Below are 23,059 nucleotides of genomic sequence, written 5' to 3'. Positions count from 1 at the left end.
AGAATAGATCTGATCTGAAGCCTGTGGCATGAAAGAAACTGACCACAGCACGCGGGATTGGCACCTGTAAAGGCTCAATGCACCATTTCTGGAGCAACACAGCATCAGTGCAGCACCCCATACTGGAATGCAGATGTACTGCTGAAAAGTTTCCAGATCCATTCTTACACTTTGGCAGGCGGTGGAAGCCCCAGCCCAGTGCTCCCTTCTATTGCCTGTGATGCCCCAGAGCTTTGACCTGGGACCCTTTGGAACAACAGTTGGAGAGTAGTTTGGGTTGGTATGAGAAGCTAGAAGAGGCAGAGGAGACTTTCCCAGCTGGAGGAGCCCCATCCTGGACACAGTGCAATGGAAAATGGAGTCCAGAGTAGGGGTTTTCACCCCATGGACCTGCTGGAGTTCTGACGTGGGACCCAGTCATAGCTTCTTAACTCGAGCCTTTCCAGGCTTTCCCAGTGTCCTGTGCTGGGCACTTGGAACATGGGAGTGTCGGGGAAGGTAGTCCAGTGATATGGGGCCTCCACCCCAGCATGAAAGCAGGTTCCCCACATTTGATGTTAATGTTCTCTTCTGGCTTGTCTAGATAAGATGGTTGGGGCATGAGGAGTTGGAAGGTGGAGGTTTAGTTACCGCCTTGTGGACTGCCAAACAAGTGATATTTAGTTTCCTGGGATATAAAAAGTGCTCTTGAAAATGATTAGGTAATTATTTGGTGCAGGGTTTCACCTTTTCTAAAAGAAAAATAGTGACTGCATAGCAGACTGAAGATGATCCAGTGTCAGTTAAAAACATGACAAGTCTTAATTGACTCTGCTTAGTTAGCTCCCACTCTTTAGCTCAATACTGAGCTAACACTTCCAAGATGATAGTGAGAGTTCAAATTAAACAAGGGGGCCATTAAAGATTACATCTGATAGAGACTTCTAACTTCAGATTCCTTACCTTTGATTTTCCCACGCATCAGGCTGGATCTGGAAACTTTTGCTCGAGCAATACCCATTACGCGCGCTGTTGGGCAGCTCCATTTGGCTCTGCATGGCGTCATTGGTGCTGGAAGGAACATTGTGGGCGCCTAAATAAGGTGCCACCGAGGCACCTGTCTGTCAGTTCCTTTCTTTTTGCACCAGTTAGCACAGACCTGCAGAGAGAGCCATCCCTCTTGCTTTTTAACAGGCTGTTTTGTAATTTACTTTTTGTCTAGTTTTTCTTCAAGAAAGGCTGGGTTCAAACCGTGTTGCACCTGTCACCTTGCCATGTCGGTTACAGACCCCCATTACGTTTGCCTCTGGTGCCTCGAGCACGTCCATGATTCCAAGTCGTGCTTGGACTTCCGGCCGAAGGTTTTGACGTAGCGGTCCCTAAAGCTCCTTGGGGCCAGGCAGCCGGCAACATTGGCACACGCGACTCGGAGGAGGTCTCGGTCCCGATGGACAAGGAGGTCACAGGACCGCTCCAGGAGACCCAAGTCCTTTATGTCCCATTTGAGGCCCTCAGGACACTCAGGAAAGAGACATAAGAGGAAGGAGAAGTCCAAGTTGACTTCGTATTCACCTCATCTGTCGGCCAACGAGACGAGCAGGTAACATCGGCATTCCCCGCACTGTTCTGCGGAGTCATTGCCCAGTTAGACTCTTAGCCTCCCCCCGTTTCTGGGACTCAGATCGAAACCCACTCAGATCAAAGATTTTTAAGAGGCCATGCATCGCATATTTGAGCGGGCCATCCCCTTTAGTGCAACTTAGTGCTCCGTGGGGTTGGAGGAGGCCCCAACCGGTTCAACGCCAGGGGCTTTGACCTCTGCTCCAGGGGAGTCTCATGGATCCAATTCTGAACAGGCACCAATCATACCCAGGTGACCTCCAGCGCTGGTCACAACACCGATGCTCCTGGCGGTGCCATGCCCATTCTCATTCCCGATGAATTGGAGCAGACGGCGCCAACAGGTGCCAGATCATTGCCTCAGCCTTATTTTTCACAGCCAGGCGTGAGAGAAGAGTGGGAGGGATCAGTGGACCCTTTGGAACACCAGTTGGACAGCACTTTGGACTGGTATGAGGACCTAGGAGAGGCCAATGGTCTGGACACCTCTCCAGATACTGGTTTGCTATCTTCCCCTACTGTGGCTACAGAGGAGGGAGCTTCCATGGCAGTGGTGGTGTGTAGGACAGTGGAGGTCCTTGACCACTAACTGCTCTCAGTATCTGTCAAAACGAACATCTTGACGGAACTGCTTCAGCCTGGGGAATTTACATCTGAACTCCTTCTGCCCTTAAACAAAGCACTTACAGATGTCTTGCTGGGAACTTGGTCCAAGCCCAGCACAGAGGCTCCTGTAAGTAGGACGACCGCCCGTCCCCATTGCCCTGCTCCAGGTGACCCTAGGTTCTTCAGTCGTCACACAACCCCTGAGAGCTTGGTAGTCCAAGCCTCCATGTCCCTTGACACATTCCCGTCTGCTCCCCCAGACAGGGAATCCAAGAGGCTGGACCATTGTGGGAATTTGTTTTCTTCCACCAGCCTGGCACTAGTGTTGGTGAACATGTCGTGCTTATTAGGCTGTTTCTCACATAAAATTTGGGATATGGTTGCACAAGTGCTGCCTCGCCTCCCAGGGGAGGCCTGGGCCATACTCTACAAAGCGGTCAAAGATGGGAGGGACACAGCTAAGTTCACCATTCGGTGTGGCTTAGGTACGACTAACTCACTAGGCAGCTCTGTTGCGTTGACAGTGGCCTTAAGGTATCACGCCTGGCTGAGCTGTCAATCACTGCTGTCTGCGTGCCACACCTAGATCAAGAATGCCCAAAATATGTCAAAAATGACCATTATTATGACATTATGCCATGAATGGACACAATTGTGCCACAGAGGAACTCCTTATGTTTGGGGTAGCATATACGTTTGGAAGTCTTTGACACCAGAAATATTTTCCAGAGAGCAACACTGTTTACTAAGGTGGGACACAGTGTCACACACATACATGAGAGGCTTTTAATTGCCTCATCTCTGAATCCATCTCCCTGCACCCAACTGACAAATTTTCACTCTGGATCCACACTTCAGTGAATCAGCACTGGTAACTGCACATGTTATTGCTGCCATTCTTCTTTTAAGCCTATTGTTCACAAACCTGGTATGACAGCTATAGCAGGGCCTACAGCATGAGCAAACTTTTTTTGACTTTGCTAGATTGAGAGTGTAGACAGCTGGTTCTGTGACAGATTAAGATCAAGCACAAGGAAAAAAAACTCCAAATTTTCTTATAGAGTGATGTAGCTTTATTGTTCAAGTGTAACAGGAACCACCAGCCACCTAACAGCTCAGTTCTCCACTCCCAACTGTCTCACATAGAACCCTCATGGTCCATTCTACTCTAGAAGTTCCATGTTCTTACACATAATTCTACATGCCTAGTTATAACACATCTCCTACTCGGTTATAAGTCAATAAAAAAGTGAAATTAACAATGCATGCTTATGTTTCCAAGAGCTAAGTGGTTAACGTTTGAAGGAACATTAGATAAAAACACTTCAGCAGTTAACCAAAAGGAAGGGATAGACAAGGGAAGGAGAAAGGGAAAAAATATTAAATTAACATTATACTTACTAATATTATAAAATGTTCATACATACAAGTAACTTTAGTACATTAAGTCTTTGAGAAACATGAGTGCTCATATCTTCAAATGGCTCAATACATTAAACCATACCACCAATCATGACAGGTCAGGTCTCTTCACCAGAACTCGATCACCCTTGCTCTAATTGTTTTAACAGAAAAGTTGACATCATATCTAAATTTATATCTATTTTGACACTGTCTTCTTTTGTATTTGTTACCAACCTCAGTAGTTTTATTCTCGCCTACGAAAGAACCAAGAAAATTCAACCATGCTGTATTGAGTTTAGTATTTGGAACCTCCTAAGCAAGGAAGAAGGTGATTTTTGTGTCACACAGTTTGGCGTGACCAGATGGGCCCACCATGTTTCCTTAAGGACCTCCTCAAGAGACTGTGGCTCTTTGTACAGTTCTTAACCACTCTGTTCATTTGTTCAGCTAAACCTTTGGCTTGTGGCAGATACAGAGCAGTTTTTGAAAGAGATATTGACAGTCCACTCAAAAAGTCATGCATCTCCTGAGAGACGAACTGCGCACCCCATTATCAGTAATTAAGAATTGTGCACTCCCTATCTGTCAAAGTCCTCCTTTAAGTAATCAATTGCCACCTTGGTATTAACAGCACCAGGACACTTGGTGGAATTTAGAGGTGTAATCCACTAAAAGGAGAACATCAAGTTCTTTATGGGCATTAAGTTGAATGGTCCTGCAAAGTCCAAACCAAGTTTGGTCCAAGGCACAGAAGGAATTTCCACAGGCTCTAAAGGTGATGTGTGTGTTACTTTGCTCCTGTCGTTCTTGGCATAAGACCAACACTCCTTAACTAGATTATCCATCCCTGGCCACCATTACCACTGTTGCATTAAACTCCTGCCTAAGTGTCCTTCATGGGCCAAGTTGATAACTTTTCCTCTCAACCCTAATGGTGGTACTATCTTGGTACCTCTAAGAATCTTCTCGCCCTCTAAACTTAATTGTTACCGCACATTTCAAAAACCCTCAAGTGATTGAGATACTCAAGCCAACCTTCCACAACATATGTGTCAACTTGCTTGTGGACTTCATCCTTACTGTGCTAATTCCATTCATTTACCAGCAAAGCTTCTTCTTTTATCCAGCCAACCAGCATATGCTTTGTGTTCTAAAGCTCAGCACTTACAGGCAACCTAGATAACCAATCAGCCGCCTTGTTTCCTGCACCAGGTAAGTATTCCACCACAAAGTTATATTTTGAACAATGCTCTGCTCATCTTCTGTTTTTTGGTGTCAGGTTTATGCTGCCTTTACATGTGAAAAGTTGTGTAAGTGGTGTATAGTCAGTCTTCACTGTGAATGTAATTCCCCACAAGAACAATGTTAAATGATGCACTGCCCACAAAACATCCACTGCCTCCCGTTTATCACAGTATATCTTTCTTCTGCTCACTTAATAGAACAAGAGGCAAAGGCAATCACCTTTTCCTCACCCTCCACCATCTGTGATAGAACCGCTTCATGGCCATGTAAACTAGCATCTATGGTCAACATTGTTCTTCGTTGAGAGTCAAACTGCCCTAAAGTAGGTAGAACAGCAATGGACTGCTTAATCCTTTGAAAGCCACCACACAATCCTTATTCTGCTCAGACTTGGAGACCTTCTGCAATAGCAACCTTGGTGGTAAAAAGAGATAAGCAGTTTGGGATGAACTTTGAGCACATCTAAGCTAGCCCCATAGAGGACCTTACTTGATCATTACTAACTGGTCAGGGTTCATCAACAATGCTCTAGACCAACTCGAATTTTGGACTGATTCCCTCACTGGAAATAGTGTGTCTTAAATAGGTGACAACTGTAACTCTAAATTTGCACTTCTCCTTTTTCAGTGTGAGACCATTATTTTGCATCCTGGATAAGACCTACTAACTTCAGAATGCATTCATGCTCCACGTGAACAGTTCCAGAAACCAAAATATCATCCTAAAAAATGAACAAGTTAGGTATCCCCCTCCAACACCTTCATTATCATCCTCTGGGAGGATGCCACTTCCGAAGCCAATCCAAAAGGCATACGAACAAACTAGAAAGCATCCAGAAGAGTGACCAAAGAAGTAAGGTACTTGAAGTCAACACGCACCAGTACCTGGTGGTACCCAGAGGGCATCTCTCTTACACTGAACAACTTGGATTTCTTCAGTGTAGCCTATGTTTCTGTAATATGTGTGACACATCTCCTATTTTCCCAAATGTGCTTATTCAGTTTTCATACATCCACACACATATGTATTTTGTTCCCTCCATCCTTAGGTGTTAACACTACCAAAGCAGTAGTCTAATACTTCTTTCAAAAGATATACCATTAAGTTAGGAACTTTCCTGACTTTATGTACAGATGGAATGGCATTCCTTTTCAAAATTATTTTATGCTTGAAAATGTTCAACCCCAGGTTATCTGCAAACACACTGTGAAACGCTTGCAAAATGTCTTCATTCTCTTCCTTCTGAGATAATAGAATACCTTTTTCAGGAGAAGTGTAATGTCCATGTAACCAGCCTAAAAGATTTTCACCCCTCTTTGCAACATAGACCTTCCCAACCATTTCTCTATCTTTAAATTGAATCCTTATTACAGTGTATCCGAACACATTAATGTCCTCAGCACCATACCCCACCGGGGTACTAACGGATGGTAACAACTCCAGCTGTTCTGCACCAAACACCTCATTCCAGTTCCCATCACCAGCCATGGTGTATGGAGAGTCTGAGTTTACAAGAAAAATAATAGGTTTTCCACCTATGGGAATTTCACATACTGGCATCACCAGTTTGCCACAGTCCACCATACCATCATCCTTAACACTCAAAATCATAGTTTTCTCGGGTTCCGCAGACATCACACTCTGCACCTTGCCACTCCTGTAAACTGTGCTTAATGCCCCTTTTTAGCACACTGTTTGCAAGTTGCAGATTTGGGAAAACTTTTAGTGAGGTGACCCAGTGAGTCCTTGTTCTCACCTTGGTGTCCCACCCTGTTTTTAGCCGCACCAGTAGTTACCATCATTAAAGTGTAGACTCCACACAAGCAACTGTTTAGGTGCTTTTATATCCCCAAAGCTTAGCTGGATCCCATTATTTCCAGATAAAAATTATTTTCGCACTCCCTCCCGTTCCTTTAACAGGCGAGGTTGAGTCCGCCCAGGTGGCACTGTCCTACCTGGGTGGGGCTAGGTGGTCAAATGATGAAGCATAAAACTATATAATGTGTGAGACCACCTAGTCCGTAAAGGTAATCCCCTTCCTCCCACCCCGCCCACACTCCTGTTACAGCACCCACACCATGTAGTCTCTGAACCCAACAAGGTCCATGAGCCCACGGATAGTTCCCGTGTACTGAGCCCTACATTAATGGTGAACCCCATACTTTCTTGTGGTAGCTGATTTGGAAAAACAACCAGAGGTATTGGAGAGATGTCCCTCACTACCATGTTTAAAACATTTGCCCTGTTATTCTTCATTTTCCTTGCAGCCTTTGCTGACAATTTTCTTATCCATCAGTATTCTTTGAACACTCACTTTACTCCAGTCATTCACATGAGCAACACCTTTCTTGGTTTGCGCCTCAGCTTGTCCATCAATAGGTTTGCCCAATTGTATTGTATTACTCGTCTTATCACTCATCTCATGCACTCGCACATTAGCATTCTCTATTCCTTCAATTATTGCTCTGGCTTCCTTCAAATCAGGATTTCTAGCTAATAATTTCTCATTTACTCTCCTATCACTTGTACATCTCACAAATTGGTCTCTTATCAACGAATCTGTGAGCATCTCAAATTCATATGTTCGTGCAGGTTTGTAGGGAAGCAGCATAAATTACTATTTTCTCTGTCTTCCTTTGCACCCTCGTAAATAAAATGTATGTCTTTCCAAAACTACATCGAAGTGTTGTTCCAATATCATCACTGACATCTCATCTGCAGAGTCACCATCTCCTCTTCCTGTTGGTTTCTTGTCTATACTTTCGTAAACATTCCTGCTCTCAGCCCCCAAATTATGTAACAGGTCAGCCTGCTTCCTAACCGCCAAAAATGTCCCACCTCCCATAGCCAAGGGATAGCAGTCAAATAGTTTCTTCCATTGTTTCCATGACCACAATTGATCTCCTTTCTCTGAGAGAAGCTTTGGCGGTTGAGACATACTGGCTGCCACCATGTCCAGTGCTCTGTTTAGTTAAATATTAGTGGTGAAAGGCAAATTCTATTAAGACCGCAATTAGTTTAAAAAAAAAAAATGTTTTAACAAAAACGGGGTCAATAGGAACTTGCATATGAAAATCTTGTCACAGTAATTCGTAAATACCAGTTTTATTAGATATTGGTGTACTGCTGCGGTTACTGGTTATGTTTCTGATCCAAGGAAATTAGAACTTGCTGCCTTTAACGCTGCAGCTGTATGAAGAAATCCACGTCAAGATCGTTATGGTGTACACAATTCGGTGTACCTGGCTGGATCCAATAGGGCTGCTGCATGCATGCCTTGCTACGGTGGCCCACAAGGAGAAATGACCTCAAGAGCCACGAGCACACGCTCAATTTCACAAAGACCGCTTGATCGGCTCGCAGTAGTTGTTTGCTTGAGCAACAGCACAAGCTTGGCGGCCACAAGCATGCGATCCACTCACTCACTCGAGCAACAGCACGAACCCGGCAGCCTCCAGCCTGTGACCTACTCATGACATTCTCAGGTTAAAATTAAGTCTTAGCCCCGCTCACCTTGGTAGCGAGTCTCATTCACAGATGTTGGCAATCGGTAAGCAGCTTGTATGTTGACGGCTGAAATTATGTGTCCAGTGCTCTGGTTTAAAATTTGGGTGGGTCTGGAACAACTGGTGGTCACTAAGCCAGTAGGGATCTACCTCATCACCAGTGTTAAGATCAGAGCCTCCTCTTTGTTTATTGAGTTCTGCAAGGAGCTGAAGAGCTGGCTATTCAGATAAGCACCTTGGGACCACACACCTACACGCCAGTGGTTAATTTGTAAATAAAAATGTGCTAGTACCCAAAGCTCTCCGAAAAACGTGGCTGCTGCATTTAAATGTGTGAGCGCAGACTACTGAGGCAACTTAATCCTAAAGACATCTTGGGTCTCTTTAATCCATTTACAGCCACTCCCTTCCCCTTTAGCTCACTTTTGCAGCTTTCTGCTTTTTCCCTTTGTGACACTTTTCTGTCTTTCTTTGCACCGTCTTTTTCATGTGTCTTTTGTTTGAAGTAATTACCTGATGCAGAAAAAAGTGCCAGCCTAAAAAATAAGTGCTGGTGCCACCCCCCACCAGCAACCACCGACTCAAATTAAGCACTGCTACACCCCTTGCCCATGCACCTGGATACCGTCTCAGATGAGTTGCGCACTATGCAAAGCAAAGTAACATCACCAGGTGTTGCCCACTGGTGATTTGTGCCACAGAGGTATGAAGGTTAAGTCAATAACACCACACACTATAAGGACACAATTGGTCAAAAACGTTTTCAACTGCTAAAACGTGAATGATGGTACATTGAAAATTACATAGCCCATAGCTCGATGAGCTTTTGGGTGGGTAAAGAGCACAATGCAGTAAGAATATGGGGAGGGTTCACCAACTTACCTCAGATGTCAGTGGTATTTCTTGGGCGATAAAGTAGATTAAGCTAAACTCATCTGTTAACCAAGTTCCTCTATGCATGTGTTTACCAGTTGCCTCACTTGTGTGATATAGAAAAGCAAACTTTATGATTATTTACCATGTAATAATTTCGATGTTTTATTAACGTTTGTATCAACACATTTACAACTGATAGAAATAGGATCCCTGTAAGTAATAACTATGCAAGGGTTAGCAGTTCATTTAATCAGTCGTATAATTATTTTACTTTGATTACATTTCTTCCATGTAATTTGAACAAGTCCACTGCCTTTCATATTGTTATTAGAATTTTAAGCAAATAGAGTAAACCAATACAATCCTGAATTAAATTTTGGAGTAGTTACTGATTTACATCAGGGTTTGAAAGTCCACACACCATCCTAAATCGTGTGAGAATCTTACAGTTGTGTTTTACTTTAGCATTTCTTAAAATCAACATCATGATTTCAAAAACTGTAAATTTAGGAAACAAACCCGTTGTTTGGCATGCTACACGTGCTCATTTTTTGTTAAAATACATGATATCCAGCGTTGCTCTCAACCTGGGTCTTTACGAAAGTAAGGTGTGTAAAACAGTATTCTTGAGGCACAAAAGATAAATGATTACAGGCATAAATTTATATATTCTTAAACGTTAATAGTCGCTGCTTACGTCTTGGTTCAGCGGCAGTCGATAAGATGTCTAAAGTAACTTTATAAATACACATTTAAATAAATGTAAGACTCTGAAAACAGAAAGACATTCATTTGGAACATCTGCAAATACATTCCTGAATTCATCATAAATAACTGACTACAAAACTGTTCTGTTGATGACAAATGCCATTTGATCTGTTTAAAATTCTGGTCTTTTGTATGTATCATGCCATCGAGACGACAATAATTTATTTTCGGTACAGCGTCTGAATTCATATCATTTTCAATATATGCTGCTTTTTAAGCTACAGATGTACCCAGATCTGACGAAGCAGGATACAATCTATGTGTTATTTGTTGTGTTGCCATTGCCAGAAGGTAAAGCAAATGCCTAGTTTGTTCATCGAAAATCTAGTGATGAAGTACCGCTGCCCACTATGGGCAAGTAAATTATTAAGAAAACAGAAACCTTCTCTGAATTGTTAATTGTTTTTAGCAGCTTTTAAACATCGATGGTTTATGCATTCCCTTTTAAATGTAAATTTTAATGTTGTTGATTCATTGTAGGTTCACTTCATTGTCCTTATTCAAGCCTTGTTGCAGATGTAAAATTTAAAAATGAATTTCCGTACTTTTTACCGAGCCTTCAGATTTGCCTAAATCCATTTCAAGAAAGTCATCTGGCACATCTTTAAAACCTTCTTTTTCTTTATAAGCGCCTTCTTCTATAGATTGTTTCGGCTTACATCTGCAGAGGTCATTCTTACATGGCCGTACTAAGGCTAGACATATGGCTGCCAGCGTCATGCCAATCGCACAGGAGTAGAATGCTGACCCGTAATTCTGTGTTGCATCCACAAGGACACCTAGAGTGTAAAGATAAAATTGTTCACATTAGCAAAACAGCAGTCATATTTGTAACTATCATCAGGAGAAGGGATGTCTCCAATCACACTAAATGCAAAAACATACCTTTTTGTAAACTTCTCTTCGTGCCACTCAATTGATAACGGTTAATTCTATGAATAACTTGTGTGAAATCCGTTTTTACTAACAAACGTTAGAGTGAGGCATAGAAATGTTACAATCCCAATAAATTGTGGACCAGAATTCACTTTTAGGCTTTGTTCCCAGGCATTACGGATTTTTAAACCACCTCCCATTAAATTATCTGTAATTATTAATCAGCTGAACAGTGCCTATAACTGAAGTTACAGATCCTGTCGCTGGCAGATATCTGATAACCTGCAACGTTGGCTCCTCATATGGCGTTGCCAAACCAATTACTTTGTCTACTGTGACGTTTTGTACCACCTCCAGTGGAGCGAGATTGAAAACCTCAAATCTCTAGCGGTTTTGCTCAAAGACATTGTTTCCTGTTCAGTTTGATTGAGATGCCACAAATGAAGAACATGGAATTATGGCTTTATCAGATTTGGTATGTAATCTTAAACTTCTGAATAGAATTTTACCAGTATCATGAGCCTCATAATGTAACCCTATAATGTGATTAATAATTGGTACTATTTTCATATAAGCAAATATTAGATTCTGTCATTCTTACCAGCATTGGAGAATTTGGAGCACAAAATAGTTCGAAATACTGTATTTGATTCGAAATTCACGTTTTGATAACAGGCTTTGACAAAAATGTGAAATAAGAACAAGCCAAAGTGGAGTGTCTGTATTTTAAATAATGAATTTAGACCTGGGTTTTGTGAATTTGGGTGAGATTTGGAGAAACGAGCTACAGATTGAAAATTGACCCTGTTGCTAATTTATCTAAATTTGAGGCATCAAAAGATTCATCAATAAACGGCCACTGGAATACACACTGAAACAATTTACATTTGGGATGTTAAGGTTACAGAGCTTCACGTGTTAACTAAAATGGGGTGCATCAATGTCCACATTCAAGTCCACCGTAAGGGAAATTGACTGTGGGGTCAGTGCATTTTGAGCCACTGGAGGCTTCTTAACCATATTGTCCATTTACATGAAGATAAAACCACCTGCAAGCATACTCCAATTAGATATATGGAGTGACACACTTTCAATTAAACTAATCATGAGACCCAAAATTACAAATTAAATAGTTGCCACAAATGTATAAAAAAAAGTTTTTTAGGTTTAGAAAAATGTAACGTAAACATACCTCCAAGTGGTGGACCAGCCAACCCAGCTATGCTCTGAATGAAAACATAGACTCCAACTGCTGAAGACATCTTCTCGATGCCCACAACGTCATCATCCGCTAGCATTGGAATGTGGGTACCTGCCACTGATCCTAACATACATCCATAAAATGCGCTACACACAGTCAGCCCCCAAAACTCTGTGGCAAAGGCAAAGGAAATGAGAGCCAAACATAACAAAATGACGAAAATTATCTCAATATAAATCTTGCGAATGGGCTTCTTATTAAGAATCCATCCAGCGCCAATTCTTCCAAAAACTTCAGCGATGGCCATGGCAGACAGCATGTAGGCAGAATGGTCTTTATCAATACCAAGACTGATACCCAGTGGAATGATGTACAAAGAAGGGGCAAAAAATGCAAGTGTAGCAAAAAGGCCAAAGAGTGAATAACAAATAAAACTACAATTTTTCAAAACTGAAAAGTCTAACAGAGTGACTTTTGTTTTCACCGGAGGACCACGTGCTTCTTCCAGCATTTGGGCCTTTTCCTGTGGAGCAACATATTTTGTCTCAGATTTCAAGTTTTCATTTACTTTCTGAGGTGAGGTAGCTAGTTCGACTCCAGAGTCTACGGAGTCAATTGAAGTAAGTGTTTTCTCATTTTCAAGTATGTATTCTGTTCCCATGCTGTCTTTTTTGGGAGTTTCTTCTACTTGTACTTCTTTTTGGATTTTCATTGGTCGTAGCAGTGACCCACAAACAACGATATTTAACTGAAGTACACCAACAAGCAGCAGGCTGTGTCTCCAACCGAGGTGATCCTTTAGAGCAGTAATAGCTAGGGAAGAGAATGAAAATCACAGCTGAACACCATAGTTTGTTAATCTACAGACATTGATTGCAACGGGATATTTTTAATAATACATCAAGATTATAACATGTAGTACAATATGCTCGGTTATTGACATAATTTACTTTTCTACTGAATTTGTAATGTGTGCGATGGTATTAAAAACATTGTTTCTTAAGTTATAAGTGGTCTTTGAAGGTATTAAATAAATATGTCCATGTTCACTTGCACATTCTTAGATAAGGAAGGCGAAGGACTTATCAATATATTAATGTTATGGCACTGCTAACTTTGACAAACCTTGTGTATTCCACAATCATATCATTAGTGAGTACAATTAAACGTTGTGTCTGCAAGAAGATGTTGGGCTAACCCAGGCTACTCAAAAAAACCGATGGATTCAGACTTTTGGCTTGTTAGCCTTATGTTAGGCTAGTGGGTGGGAACAAAGCAAATTTTATTCTTTTCATGTCACCCTGTTGCTTCATGTTTCCAACTTCTTAGCATCTTGGGCCAATGGCAAGAGAACTGGAATTTGTGTGTACAGTGTTAATATACTCCTATAGTAATTTCCTTCTATTATTCCCCTGTTAATAATGGATGAGACTAGAATTTATCCTACTCATATTTGTCTTAGTTCTTGAAACAACATACTGTTTTTTTTTCTCTACATCAGACAAGGACTCATCTACCCGTCTCTATATAGGAGACATTTTATATGAGACTCTTCTGAGCCTCCCAAAATTGGCCTCCGTTTTTGATTTTGTAACCTAGTTTGTTCCAATGGTGCTCTATGTGAACCTAGGTTGATACTCGTGTTGGTTAACTGAATAAGGACCGAAGTACATTTCACCAGGTGATCTAAAAAGCACACTTAAATTAGAAAGGCCTAGTAATTGTAATAGTATTTATATAGCGCTTACTATGAACATGATGCCCACCACTGAAAGCTTAAGGGGTGTCGATTGAAATATGCCGCTAAAAAAGGACTCTTGCATACTGTACTGATGTTTTTGTGACGGGATAGATATTTGATTGTCATATTGGTGGCTGTGATCAATTTCTCTGCAGGAGTGTATTGCCATGAAGATAAGACCGTCACCAGATCCTTACAATTGAGGACACATGCAGCATACAAACCTCATAATTCTCGAAATGTTTATCACACAACCACACCTAAATGTGACTCAAATTATTGAAGAATTTATGTTATTAATCTTGTCAATGTAAGTCAGACCAAGGAGGCTGTTATTTCCCATATGGTTAGTGGTATGTGTATAAAATTGTGCTTGTTTCATTTTGTGTTTAAAAGATTGATTTAAAAACAAGACCCCAAAACCACCTCCACCACGTGGCAAGGCCGTTGAACGAGATGTTACATTTTAGTATAGTGTCCTTGTCAAAAGGAGCGGCACAGAAATTGGGTCACTTCCCGTTTTTAATTGTCACACCAGGCAAGTGATGACCTCAATTGAAAACGCGCACTTACCATGTGGTAAGTGACTCAGACCAAACGCACATAGGTTTTCAAATGCAGGGCAATACAACCATAATCCCGGGTGGTCGGTTGTAGCTTTAAAATTGGAATGTCTTCTCTACAGTGTAATCCCAAAGTCCCGGTATCCATAGATGAGGAGAGAATTTCACTTTTGGGAACATTTATTAGTCTTTTGTTATATTGAACTGCTTACCTGGTGCAAAGGCGAAAACTGCAAAACATTCTCCAGTGGAGGCAACTGCAGTAACCAGTGAACGCTTTTTGTCGAAGTACTGTGAAAGTATGGTGACCGTTGGTATGAAACTTAAGGAGTATCCCAAACCTGTGGAAGGATAGAAAGGACAGGTGTGATCATCTGTTGTATCATTTATTCTCTTGGAAGGTTTAGGGTGCAAGGGTGAGATAAAGACACAGTAAGTGCAAGGGGTGGGAGTAAGAGACCTGCAGTGGAATTGATAATAGCAGTCTTGGCATTAAACATGCCTCTGAACCTGGCGGCTTGGTGCCCTCTGCAGATTACATTTTTTAAACAAATTAAGCACTGTTTTTATGACATGATTCTAGTGGACACAGAAACCAACAAGCGTTTGCAATGCAATGGGTTGCTCATTTGCTCGAGTTAGAGCTATTAGTGTAAACTCCTAACAGGACTTTTCTTTCCACATAAATTGAAAGAGAAAAGAAAGAAAAAAAAACGAGCGCGATTGTGCTATGTAAAACCCAGCGCGATCGAGCTGCGTAGAAAATAAAAAGTGCAAAAACCAGGCTGAAAACATAGAGCCTCGTATGTTTTCAGTAGTTGGCCAGTACGCTCGAGGAGGGCTCAACACCCTTGAGTGGCAAGTACAAGCAGAGGATGCAATGCCAGTTATTTTATAATAATTTTCCGTATAGTTACTCAAATTCCAAGTGAGATGGTGATGAAAACATCTTAATTCAGAATGTGGTTCCTCTAAGGAAATAAGACGAATATTGTCCTGCTGCAACTTTGATGTTCCATGTTATCTAACCAGATTGGTTTAAACATGTACACCCTAGCTTTATAAACTAATTCAAGTGTTTCCTCTGGTTTATATTAAACTATGCTAACAAGTATACCATCACACATTTATAGCAGTTGAGAGGGTTATCATTGATAAGAATAACATGTCCAACACGTTATTCTTGTTTAAAAGAAAAGAAAATGCTGATAGGTCTAGTGAATGACCCCGGTCACTGTACTCTAGTAAACATCTCTGCTCTTTTTATGATCTATAGCTCTCACAGCACTGGACCTACCTACATTTCTGTACTTCTAAGCTTACTGTTTGCTGAATGATTCAGAAACTATTCTCTCAACTTCATTAAAGTTCAACTTCCCTAATGCCCTGAAAGGATATAGAGATGATCATTCTCCTCAGCCCAGCATGAGGCAGTTTTGTTGCCTTACTCCGATTACAACCTTGGTACGATGATAGTTTGTTTTAGGGGGAAATAACATTGGTCGCGCTTAGAAACTTACCAGATACTAGACCAATTGTTAAGTACATTTCCTCGACGCTGCGTGCAAAAGATGCGGTGACCATTCCGAGGCTGACCAAGATCCCTCCGGCCATAACCACTGGTCGGTGGCCAAACCGGTTGCTCAGTACTGTTGACAGTGGGGCTGCAATAAAACAAAGCTGAGTTAGTTTCACCAAAAAAATGATGCAGTTGTTTCCGGAAGTGAAAACAAGGGAAGAAATTACTACGTTTTTACATTTTGTTACGTTCAGAACAAGGGCCCGTTTTTTGCCCTGGTGTTTGATACATTTGCAGTATATTCATGGAGGGTCGGATTGGTAAAGCGGGCACGCGGGCAGTGGTCGATGGGCCAATTATGGGTCTTAGATGCAGCTTGGGGCCGCTTTTAGAGTAGAGTGGTGGCCGATTTGAAATCGATCTGTGCCTGTTCAGATGCTTCTAGCGGCCCGGTGGGGGTCTAAGCGGCCTTTCTGGGGGCCTTGATACCTCCCCTTCACCAACAGGACAGGAGTCATCAATCCCAGCCCCTCGCTGGGCCGGCACATTGAAACAAAAAGCTAACTTGGGACGGCTACGGGCATATTAATGTATGTAGATTGAGCAGTGGACTTGAACTGAAGTGACCTCAATGATATTCAGCTGTGGTTCACTAGTGTGAACTAATAGTGAACAAGGAGTGCAGGCAGGCAAAGTTTGCTATTTTTTAAATCTCAGTGGAGCTAAGAAAACAAAAGGTATACTCCTAGATCTTGACAGCTAGACAGATCATTTTTGGACATTTCTCTTTTAGAGAACCCCCCTCCTTATTTTGACGGTACTTCAAACACTGAAGCAGTGTTATGCGAAAAGGCGTGACCCGCAATGGTGGGCCACTTTCTTTAGGGTGCCCGGGCCTATTTTTCATCCCAATCCAACCCTGTATTCATGACATGCTTGTGAAATCACGGTTTGTGAATACTTGATGCAGGCAAGGATTTAACGCCCTGGCATGTTAATAATAAATATTGCCGTGGTGACAGCCACCCTTCTTTACTATTTGGAGCAATCTCTCCTAAACAAGTAGGCCATCTGGTACCACATTTTGTCCCTTTTCACTGAGAAAAGGAACTGCAGTGTCATTCGGTGTCTTAGTTTTGGCTAACCGGTGGTTAAACAAAAAAGGCATTTCACAGATTAATCGTGCGCAGATTTATTGCATAACTATTTTAAGATCACAACTATGTGTCAAAGATGTGGAAAACCATGTGCCACTTGAATACAGAAAGGTGCGTGTTTTCACCATTTCAGCAAGAAATAAGGAAGGCGCTCCTGGGAAATCCTTCCGATTGTATTAAGCATAATGTACAGTGTTAAGCCTAAACTTGCACGCAACAAACTTACTAAAAGATGCTCCTACTACGAGGTTAATTGCAGACAAAAGGACGGCAGCTTTAAAGCGTGTAGTTTTTAATTGCTTAATATCATTATCGCACAATGCTAAGCATACCCTTTTGTTCCAGTTTTAAGGTGGTACAACATTATTTCGCAGGGTAAGAGTGCTACTCACCGGTAAATGTCATCACAAACACACATATTGAGATGATCCAGGATATACGACTATTGCTTTCCTCGAAGTAAGTGATGAGTTCACTGAAGAAGACTCCAAACGTCTTGATGACCCCATAGGTGAATACTTCCACGAAGAAGAAGGCAACGGCCACCACCCAGCCCCAGCCGCCATCAGGCACTTTGGTGTAAACTTTTGCTTTGGTGCAGGTTCTTGCAGTTTCCATAGCAGCCTTCCTGAATCTGTAGAGGAAAGCGATAGCTTAGGCAACCTGTTGAGTTTTCTTTTCACGTTGCATTTTGAGTTCTTTGATTATTATATAGTGTGCACTTTGTTTGGAAAACTATGTTTCAGCGCTGCTTAATGCAGATCGAAGATCTCACGTTCTGCAATCCTGTCTCGAAGTCCGTTTACCTTATGCTACAACATTTCCCCAATTATCTTACGTCATTAGTCCCGGCTACTTCCTATTTTGACTGATGTTGCCAACTGGGGACTTTGCTGTCCATGCCTATAGTCTTTGTAAACAGACAAGAAATGGTCTTCGTCTCATATCTTCGATATCCTCCAACTGAAGACACGCTTGCGTGCTTCACCCTGATTTCCTACCACTTTACGTTGACACAATGTGACCGCCCCAACGTTCATTAGCGTGGATAGAGCTAAATATTAATTTAGAAAACTCACAAAAAATGTATTTCAGTTGCATTTGTGTACTATCCTGATACGTTCTATGCGTTGAATCATCGCGAGGTTTTAGTGATTAAGGTGGAATGGGGAAAAACACTTATGTAAACAGGTAGTCTACCCAATGCCATCAGCACAACAGACAAGCAAACAGAGCAATATGCTAACAAACCTAAATGGAACAATTAATCAAAAACAGTGATGTTTTTCTTCCCTTATATATGATGAGCTGTTTTTTTTTTAGAACAGATTCCAGAACCAGTATTAACATAATTATGGGGTTTGACGACTCCCCCGCTATAAAAAGATTTATAGAAAAGAGTAAATACATGTATTAGAAATCACAACATCAAAACAAAAAAACACAACAAATTTAGCTTTGCTAGTACTTAACAAAAAGGCATACAATCTGACTTTACACAGCGGTACTACACTGAAGGCTGCAGACAATAGGTGTTTAGCTGGCAAGAGGGACCAAATGAGAGATTTCCTAAAAAGGAGACAAATTACCTCCCCTCTGCAATATTTCCCAGTCCGATCTGGCACGTGTTCTCTCCCTAGTAGCTACGTTTATCTTTGAGCAATGTTTTAAATGGGATGGCAAATGTGGGAGGGTCTTTGAAAGGGGCGTGGCCACACAAGATTAAGTGTGAGTCCTATTTTACAGGCGTGGCCTATGTAATTAAGGGCGTGGCTTAAAACATGACTGCGGCCCCCACCTTGGACATGGAAACACTTCCCAAAGAGCATCAAAATACATAGACAGAACCCCCTCCAACCACCATACATGGCTAGCATTCTGCTCATGCTTCAGTGCCATCATATAAATGTGTAGTAAGCACTATAAAGATGATGCAATATAATAAACTAAAATCCTGTGCCTCACTCACGTGTCACCTAAACAGCAGGTCCGTGAGTTTTCTGTTATTGCATCTAGCCATGCCACAGAACGGCAAACTGATATATCTAAAACAAGCCAGACGTATTGATTTTTTTCAGTGCTTGCGTATTAGCTGTGCTAGATAATTAGTAATGAGTTTGTTGTGAATAATTAGACTGAAAACGTCTTGAATTCTGAAAACATGAGACTGAATTAAACGTTACTGAGATGCGGAAGCGATAGTGATCTTCAGTGTCTCAAACTCACATTTTTCCTTTCGCACCACTTGCTTCTGTAATTTCTCTCACTCTGGTGGACACGCTTTTTCTCCCCGCATCTTTCGGAGATGCTCTATGTACATGTCTCCCACCGTCCCACATTTACAACTCCTACGTGTGACCATCGCTCTGCAGACATCACGTGGTCCGCATAGGTCTATGACAGGGAGAGGCTCTGTGAAAAACTGGCAGTGGCTTCTGCCTGAATTTATAGCTCTCAGTCATAGGCTTAATAAACACCCACCAACACGGGAAATCATTCAGACACTTTGAGTCGACTCAGTTTAAAGTATGCACTGTGCAAGCCATATAAAGTATGGGAAAAAAATAGAGAAACATCTTCAAAAAACATACTCTTAGGAAATGCTAGCTAAAGTAAAAGTAAACAGGGAATGTATCGCTGAAGTAGAATACATTAAGGATTTTGAACTGTCACTGGTGAGAAATCGGCCAGTGTTTTTGCCGGTAGATTTAAGAACATGAATATAGAGTGTTATAGGGACCTGTTTCAAATCCAATTTTTAGTTACTGGTGGGCCTGCGTCCCGCCGGAGCTGAAGGCTTGGCTGTACTACTTGCCTACCACAGTGGGGACTGAATTTGTACTTCTAATACTTATTACCTAATCCCAGTTTGTCTATCTGGCTGCGCGGTGAGGTTTTATGCTGGATGACGCAAGGCTCAGAATCCTGCAGGTTACCCCAGAATTTAAAGAGAACAGGTTTACGGGGAGCTGGCCCTACGAATAGTAGGCAGCTGATACACTCGCGTGCGAGCTTAGTTTTGCAGGTGCAGCTTAGTGCACACGTGACCAGTCTTGCGAAAGTGAGCGTATGGGATGCTCGAAGAGCTACATAAATGAGGTGTGTATGGTGCATGTACAAACTATGACCCAAGAAATGCGGCTTGTATTCTTGTACCTACTGAACTGAAATGGGGGAGGGGCACTGCCATTTGCAGTGGTATTAGTAGGTAAGTTAGCGTGCCCTCTGTGCAGCACAGCGTACCTTTACTGTTTGTATACCAATATGCACTGCTGAGCACCCGTACTGACTGCATAGTAGTGCACCCCTATGCACCCACACTAGTTGTAGAGCAGTGTTCTCTATCCTACAGCGACGTGCAACTGTCCTCGCTGTGTAGTATTGTGCACCTTTGCAGGCCAGGCCGTTGGTGACGCGCGTAACATCTATGGCGGTTCTGTGGTGTGGCTGCCGAGTTCTGTTCAGGGTATAAATGATGTAGGGGCGGACTCCTGACACATCCAGGGCTGTGCGCAGTCTTGCACTTCTCCCCTGTGATGTGGCACATTACCGGGTGGAAGCTCTCGGCTGTAATGCAGCGCTCCACGCGGAGCCATGGATAAAGCATGAGGGTTGTTTGCACTGCGCACACTTTTCATGGCGCTATGGTGGCGCGCGCCGCCGCAATCACAGACCCCGCCTCGTACAGCCGGGGAGCAGCAGGCGCGCGCGCTTCTACATTTACTTCGCGTATAAAGCGGGAATGGTTGCGGCTGCGCGTCTTCCAGCAGGAGAAAGCTCGGGAGACATTGGTTCTAGAGAAGACCCCGCCGCGCACTTAACACCAGCGCTTGACACATTCACTGTACTAAGCACAACACCGAAGAGCACACAAACGTGCTCAATGCTTCTCCTTGAACAAGGACTGAGCGGCGCCCTGACCACTTTTGTTGGTAGCAATATTGATAAGGACAATAAATAAGCAAATAGCTGCATTTTCACAATTTTGAATGCAAACTCTCGCGTGTGGTATAGTATTTATCAGCGCCTCTAAAGCGGTAACGTAACAGTTCACCATAGAAAGTCTGTACAGAAGTTCTGTTCTCAATGTGCGCCTTCCGGAGAGCGCGCTCTGTGGCTTGTTGCAGCTCTTGGGCTGTGCAGCGCTGTGACGCCACTGACCGGTAGTAGCGCCATATTTGGAAAATATAAATAAAGCGCACGAGGGAGAGCTGGCCTGCAATTTCTGCGAGCATGGCAGCTGAGAGTCATTCCACAGTAGCAGACTGGATACCGGTGTGAACTTGTGCGCCAAACACGCAGGCACGCACGCCTTTCCCTTTAGCTCGCTTTCCGGAAACTAAGCGCGGAGAATAAGATCATAGGAGGAACATTCACAGCGTCGATTATAGATAACCAAGGGTCAAAGCTGTTACCTTTGACTTGCAACTCCTGGCTTGCCCCTTCGGTACCCCTTGTTGTGAAGCTGAAGAAGGCAGCAGCAGGATCTGTTCGTAAACAGGTCTCAGCGATTCCTTTAGTTCCAGTAGGTTCCACATTTAATTACCGTCCCCGACCCCTCGGCAGCAACCAGGATGCTGTTGACGGATTACGAATGGGACAAGCGTCCCGCTTGTGACATAAACTGATGTTTGGTGTCACTTCGATTTCCACGTCTGTCCAACATAAAAAGTCATTTTTTAAAAGTGCGGTATCCTCGACACATCAGCATTTCTGGTTTACGTTTCAAAGCTGAAACCTAAAATAGTTTGTCTTCAGTCTACAATAGAAAACTCCCTAAAGTACCGTCGAAGGGGGGCACGAATGGCATGTGTGCGCCGGCACAAGGCAAGCACAGTGACAGCCTTCGAGTTGCCGCTGGTCCGTCCAGTAACTGGAAACTGCACATGGGTGAGCATCACTCGCGTTACCGTAACGCCGGCTAGCCAGCGCTTTTAAAATAAGCACACAGCGTGCACTTCAAAGATTTCCAAAACACGTGTTGTCCATGCGTCATGAAACAAATACACACGTTTAAAGATCTAAAGATCACTTGAATTACATTTACGTTTCTAGGTCTGTGAAAGAGGCAGCTAAACTTATATGCACTACATACCATAATTTGAAGTACTTGCAACGGACACGTAAAACCCTAATATATAAATTCAGTGCCTGATCCATCAAGTATAAACACATTTGTCAAACGTGTAAATTAAAAAAAAAAAGACAAGTATTGCGTTTCACACAATCAATATGTATTTTAATAGCTCTGTAAACTGCTAATAATTGTTTCGTAAATGTGTAATTTAAAGCAGTTGCTAAATTGTGTGTGTGCAGTAAAAGAAGCAGTACTCGCCAGCAGTGTTTCGAGTTGGCATCGGGAGGTTAGATCTCAGCCCCCTGTACCCTTCTCACGCCATGGAGCCCCTGACCTCTTTAACCCTCTGCTCCCGGAGGAGGCGAGCTTGCGACAGGACCATGTGTGCCCAGGTTCGCCCTCTGCCCCCAAACACACGGCGGATCACTGCCTGCTACTGCTCTCCCTCCCCCAGTCCCTTCTGCATTGCCAGCCCTCGCTGGGCTCTTGGATATATACCGGCTTTAGCCGGTCTTGGGAGCGTTCCCGAAGAGCGCGAGAGCGCGCAGCATTCTGTACATGTGTACACCACAGCCCCAAAGACATAGTGCTGCTTTCACTGCGCACGCATGCTCGGGTGTTGCTGGACCCAAAGTCACAGGATGCAGTATAATGCAGTGCTGCGAAGTGGATATAGACGATGCTTTTCACTTATCTTTTCTCTAGTTTAATAGGCTTTTCTACTCATTTTCACTAGCATTTTTAAATTATTGCATTTTTGCTATCCACTTAATTTTCAAGTGGAACTGTTTTTTTTTTTATATACAATATAAGTAGTATTGTCGTGTTCCCTAGGTTTGATAGCTACTTATCAATTGTGTTTTTTATGCGGGCAAAATTAATTTTACACGTGCTATTGAGACACAGGCTGTGAGTGAGGTG

At 42.7% G+C, this 23,059-nt stretch overlaps 2 protein-coding genes across 8 annotated transcripts in view; one reads left to right on the top strand and one right to left on the bottom strand.

The window, feature by feature from the left end:
- ARSG (arylsulfatase G) overlaps positions 1–23,059 on the top strand; it is a 1,341,775-nt gene that overhangs the window by 141,560 nt on the left and 1,177,156 nt on the right. The gene's annotated exons all lie outside the window — the stretch shown is intronic.
- On the bottom strand, positions 9,376–22,596 carry LOC138245871 (monocarboxylate transporter 7-like). 2 transcript variants are annotated; one of them, XM_069199855.1, is made up of 6 exons: positions 22,397–22,596; positions 17,454–17,695; positions 15,906–16,049; positions 14,598–14,726; positions 12,073–12,894; positions 9,376–10,783 (listed from the first exon to the last, which is right to left on the bottom strand). In XM_069199855.1, the coding sequence occupies exons 2-6, from the start codon at positions 17,677–17,679 to the stop codon at positions 10,530–10,532; spliced, it is 1,575 nt and encodes a 524-aa protein (XP_069055956.1). In that variant the 5' UTR covers positions 17,680–17,695; positions 22,397–22,596; the 3' UTR covers positions 9,376–10,529. The 2 variants fall into 2 exon arrangements, with proteins under 2 accessions (XP_069055956.1, XP_069055955.1); XM_069199854.1 differs by lacking the exon at positions 22,397–22,596 and adding an exon at positions 18,651–18,715 and having other exon boundaries at positions 9,377–10,783.

Source organism: Pleurodeles waltl, chromosome 7 (assembly GCF_031143425.1).
Source record: "Pleurodeles waltl isolate 20211129_DDA chromosome 7, aPleWal1.hap1.20221129, whole genome shotgun sequence".
Lineage (NCBI taxonomy): Eukaryota > Metazoa > Chordata > Amphibia > Caudata > Salamandridae > Pleurodeles > Pleurodeles waltl.
Note: the sequence above shows the minus strand (reverse complement) of the source record. Positions and strands in the feature narration are given on the sequence as shown.